The sequence below is a fragment of the Condylura cristata genome, unplaced genomic scaffold (assembly GCF_000260355.1).
Source record: "Condylura cristata isolate star-nosed mole 26May11 unplaced genomic scaffold, ConCri1.0 scaffold00026, whole genome shotgun sequence".
Lineage (NCBI taxonomy): Eukaryota > Metazoa > Chordata > Mammalia > Eulipotyphla > Talpidae > Condylura > Condylura cristata.
Genome location: NW_004567127.1, coordinates 610978 through 615414, shown reverse-complemented (window position 1 = coordinate 615414; position 4437 = coordinate 610978). Strand labels below are relative to the sequence as shown.

The window sequence follows — 4437 nt, the reverse complement described above, 5'->3', positions numbered from 1 at the left end:
GGGGGGGGGCAAGATGACCCTGGTGTTTCGGTAACATGAGCAACCGCAAACTGGTGACAATGGGTCGCTCTGTGAAGACAACTGAGAAGACGGAGCACCGCCCTGGCCACGTGCGGCTGAGGCCCCGGGCCGGCGCCCCGGGACACCTGTGCGCTGTGCGCCCAGCGAGCGCGCGGCAAGCTCGGCTTCCCGGATTCCGGCGACTCTCCCGCGCGCCTGGACTACGTTTCCCAGCACGCCCCGCGCCGCGCCGGGCTCCCGGACAGAGCGCCACTTCCGCCGCCGTGGGTGGGACGACAGCGGAGTCCGGCGCGCGCCGTGACGCACTTCCTCCCGGGTCGGGGCCGAATCGTTGGGTGGCGGGTTCGAGTCCCGCCTCCTGACTCCGGTCTCAAGCCCCCGAGTCCGGGGCGGGGCGCATTCGCCGGTAACCGCTCCGCCGCGAGGCGCGGCGGCGTACCTTGGACTTGACCATGGAGTGCTACCTGCAGGGTTGTCGAGCTGCTTTGCAGGTAACGGATCGCGGTGTGTGACCGTGAGGAATAGAATTGGGGTCCAGAAAGGACGAAGATGTGGGCTCCCCGAGGGTCGGGGGTGGGGGTCCCGAGTGGTGGGGAGGGGGCTGGGGATCTACCAGCTCGGGCCTGAGCGAGCCACGAGAACTTGACCCTGGAGACCAGGAGCGCTGCTGTCGCCTTCGGGGGCGCTACGCGGGGAGGGGCGTCGGGGGGCCGGGTCCTGCCCCCACCCGCTCGTCCGCTCGCCGTCACCGGTCGCCCCATCCCCAGGCCCGCGCCGCACCCGCCTGTCGCGCCCGCGAGCTCATTTGCTCCTTTCTTCCCGCCCCCCTTAATTCTCTGCTCGAGAGGCTCCCCTGGCCCACTGGCCTACGGGTGAACCCCGGGGGTTCAGCGAGCAGGTGCAGGTTTTGTTTCCTGAGCAGCGTTTCTGGCAGGCGGGTCCAGCTCGTTCTGGCGCAGGGACACTGGCGGTGGTTTGCTCGGAAACCCCACAAACTCGCCGCCCTGCGGGCGTTTCTGGTCCCCACTTGCCGAGGGCTGTTGCAAACCCCCTGAAGGGCGAGGGCAGTGTGTGGAATGCAAACCCCTGCGGCTTGGGCACGCTTTGTTTGGGTGTTCTCGGGGCGCCTGGCCACTCCGCGGCGCTGACCAGTCCTGCAGCACTAGGCGCATCCCCAGGTAGCCACTGGGGTCAGCTGGCCGCCTTGGCCCAGCCCCGCGCCCCGGGCCAGCCTAGACGGGCGGACTCTGCCTTCCCGCGCCCAGCGTCCTTCTGCCCCCTCCGGGCCACTGGCCCTGTCTTTAGCGAAGCCTGAAAGTCACCTAATTCCTCCTGCAGACGCTGACCTAAGAGTGACATTTCATTTTGACGCCACTGGCACCCGAATTTTCCTTGTGAAGTACAAATTTAGGGAAAGTTGTTTTCATGCAAGTCAGGCCCTCGGGAGCCCAGTTGTTTCCTGTCCCCCGACTTCCAGCGCAAGTGCGCCCTGGAGGCCGCAGGCAGCAGCCGGGGCTGGAGTTTCCCCCGCGTCGCCAATGGACTGTCCAGTCCGTCCTAAGGCCGCGCCGCTTTCCGCCCGCGTCTGTGCCCACCGCTGGCCGCTGGAGACTGCGGCTGCTTCTAGTGTCGCTGGGTCCTGAGCCGCCCCCAGGGGGCAAATTCCAGACAAGGAAGCTGGAGGGTGAAGTTGTGTCTCAGAGAAGTGGTGGGCACGCCCGTGGCCAGGGCGGGAGGAATGTTCCGGTAAACCGCTGGCGGAGACGCCAGTGGACGGCCACACTTAGAGGGCTTTTAATGAAGGTGACACATGTCCCTAGTGGAAAAGACTTAAAATACAGAAGGCGGAGCATGAACGGCCCCAGAAGCCGTGCTAGCCCCTTCCCTCGAGGAGTAGCTTAGAGACACGCAGTCGCAGTCGGCGCGTGTCGTGCGCTGTGGCCTCACCCCGGGAGCCGCGTGCTGACCCTCCCTGGGGCGGGGGCGCTGGCGGCCGCTCCATTCCAGCGACACCCCTGGGTGCGCCGGAGGCTGGGAGGATGCCCGGGGGGCGTCCCTGGGGGCGGCAGCCAGTGCAGGTGCTCCCAGAAGCCTCGGACAGCCGAAGGCCCTCGGGGCCAGGCCCCTCCTAGGGAGGGCAGCGGCTATTTCTGGCGCCTGGGCTTGCTTTTCTGGCTCCCGGGCCCTGGTGGAGAGTGCTCAGCCCCACGGCCGCTGGAGGGACGCTTACTCGGCCAGCCCTGGAGCGCGGCCCGTCTCCCGTGGAGGCCACAGGCCACGCCAGGGTCCCCTTCCAACTGGAGAATCTTCTTTTAAGGAAAAAAGTTTGTATTTACTGTGACCCTCAGGCTGTGTCCTCCGGAGCAGCTCGGGTTTCTCCCTGCTGCTAAGTATAGCTGGACGGGCCTGGCCGGCCACCGGACACCAGGCTGATTGGCCGGGGTTCACTGGGGGGGGCAGGGCGATGAGTTACTCATGCTCCCCCCTGGACTTTTCTATTCCAAGTATGGATTCTGAAAACCCAAACATGGTGGGCGGTCTGCAGCGCTGAGCCGCGCCAGCGCCCGGGCCACGTCAGGCTCCGGCCGCAGAGGCCCGAAACAGCTCGGCTGCTCGGGGCTTATGGCCGCCAGCGAGTCCTTCCTTTCGCGCTCCGGTGAGATGTTGGCAGCTCTGGTGAAGCCTGAATGGAAGCCTGGGTCTGTGAACTTGTGAGGCGCCAGGGAAACGAGAGCCTGCACCCTCCTCCCCACCCCCACCCCCGTTCTCGCTGTGGGGCGCTGCTGCTCCCGTGGCTTCTGAGCGAGGAGGAGGTGGTGACTGGGGTCCGCACGTCTCTTCTGTTTGTCCAGGACACTTAGTTGACTGCGCCCTTCCCACGCGCACAGTGACTCCGTTTGGAAAACTAGTCTATAGTCTCGCAGCTCGTGACTGTTTTAGGTTTTGGGGTACGGCCCAGGAAAGAAGGTAGATGTTGAGGTCCACGGGGGAGGGTAGGTGTCAGAAGCCGGGGGTGTGGAGGGGGGACTCTGGCCGGGCGCTCAGGGGAGTTCTTTGCGGAGGGGGCTCTAGCTAGGCCAGGAGGGCTGGAGAAAGGGGGAGCTGGAAGCCGATGCCCCCCACTACACAGCGGACGCCCCTCGCAGCCCATTTAATCCTCAGAGCAACTCCGTGAACTTGGCCGCGGTATTCTCCTCGGATCCGGCCCAGCCTGCGTCTGCTCAGATGCCTGTTCCGGCCGGAGGGCCGGAGGGCGGTGCCAGGATGTGCCACGGGCCGGCGCCTCCTGGGTCGCCTCGCCGCAGGAGCCCGGTCTCCCACGCTGCCCTCAGTCGCCTGTGCGCAGCTGTTTGGCCAGGCGGAGCCCGGCATTACCCTCTGCCCTGCCCAGCGGCCTCTGCCCGCCACGCACCACCTGCTCTGCCTGCCCTGGCGCTGGCTCCGCTGGCCCAGTCGGGTGCAGGGCGGCCAGGGGCGGGTCTGGAAGCTTCTCTGGGGGCGCCCATGGGCCCGGAGACAGGCGTCCCAGGCCCTGGCCTGTCCTGCCCTTCCCACCTGCTGCTCGGACCTCGGCCTGCCCACGCCCTGCACCCGCACAACCCGGCACGCGCAGGCGCCCCGAGCCACCCCCGCCAGGGCTTTGCTGTCACTTTGCCACCGCCACCTGGGCGGTGCCCGTGTCCAGGAAACGGGGCAGCCGTGGTCTCGGGAGCAGCTGCGCGTCAGGGATCAGCACGGCCGGGACAGCTGGGCACTTATTGGAAAACGTGAAAGGGGGGTCTCTGTTTCCGCCTCACCAGAGGGGGTCCCGCCCTGCGGGCACAGCTGGGCGCCCGGCGGGAGGCCCCGTATCCGACCTTGGCAGGGCTGTCCTGGCTTTCTGGCTCCAAGTGCGGGAGTAGGAGGTGGGAGCGGTGACGTGATGGGCCCCTTATGCCACTAGGAGTCGAACATTGTCCCTCGGGGGCCTCGGGGAAGGCGGGGGCTGGCACAGCCAGGGCGCCCGATTCCAGCTTCCCTGGGGGTTCTCTTTTGTCTTAAAAACTGCTCCTCACTGCATTTTGCTCTGATGAATGCCCTTCCCGCTTTTCTAGATTCTTCCATTGAGCAGATATTCCCTGGCCAGGAAGCAGGAGAATTGGGGTTTTCACCTTTCTGTAACCAGGGGAGGGGTGGTGGTTGTTCCCCAAGCGTTGCTTGGGGAACATTTTGATGGTCATGAGTCGGGGTCACTCGCGTCTAGTGAGTGGAATCCAGGGGCCCGGCGCGGGTCGTCGTGGCCTCGGGCTGCGGGTTCGCGCCTGCGTTATTTTCAAGGCCCCTCACCTGTTCCCAGGAGTTAAGGTTTCTTCCCCGGTTTTGAAAACGGGGAGACAGACAAGGCAGCCGGGGCCGCTGGATCGCACCCCGCGCCCC

At 66.1% G+C, this 4437-nt stretch overlaps 1 protein-coding gene across 1 annotated transcript in view; it reads left to right on the top strand.

Annotated features, from left to right (window-relative positions):
• The first annotated feature begins 15 nt into the window (after positions 1-15).
• PRUNE (prune exopolyphosphatase) overlaps positions 16-4437 on the top strand; it is a 14536-nt gene continuing 10114 nt past the window's right edge. Inside the window, exon 1 of the mRNA XM_012730211.1 lies at positions 16-512. Within this exon, the coding sequence (XP_012585665.1) occupies positions 474-512 (39 nt within the window). The 5' untranslated portion in view covers positions 16-473. The remainder of the gene's footprint in view (positions 513-4437) is intronic.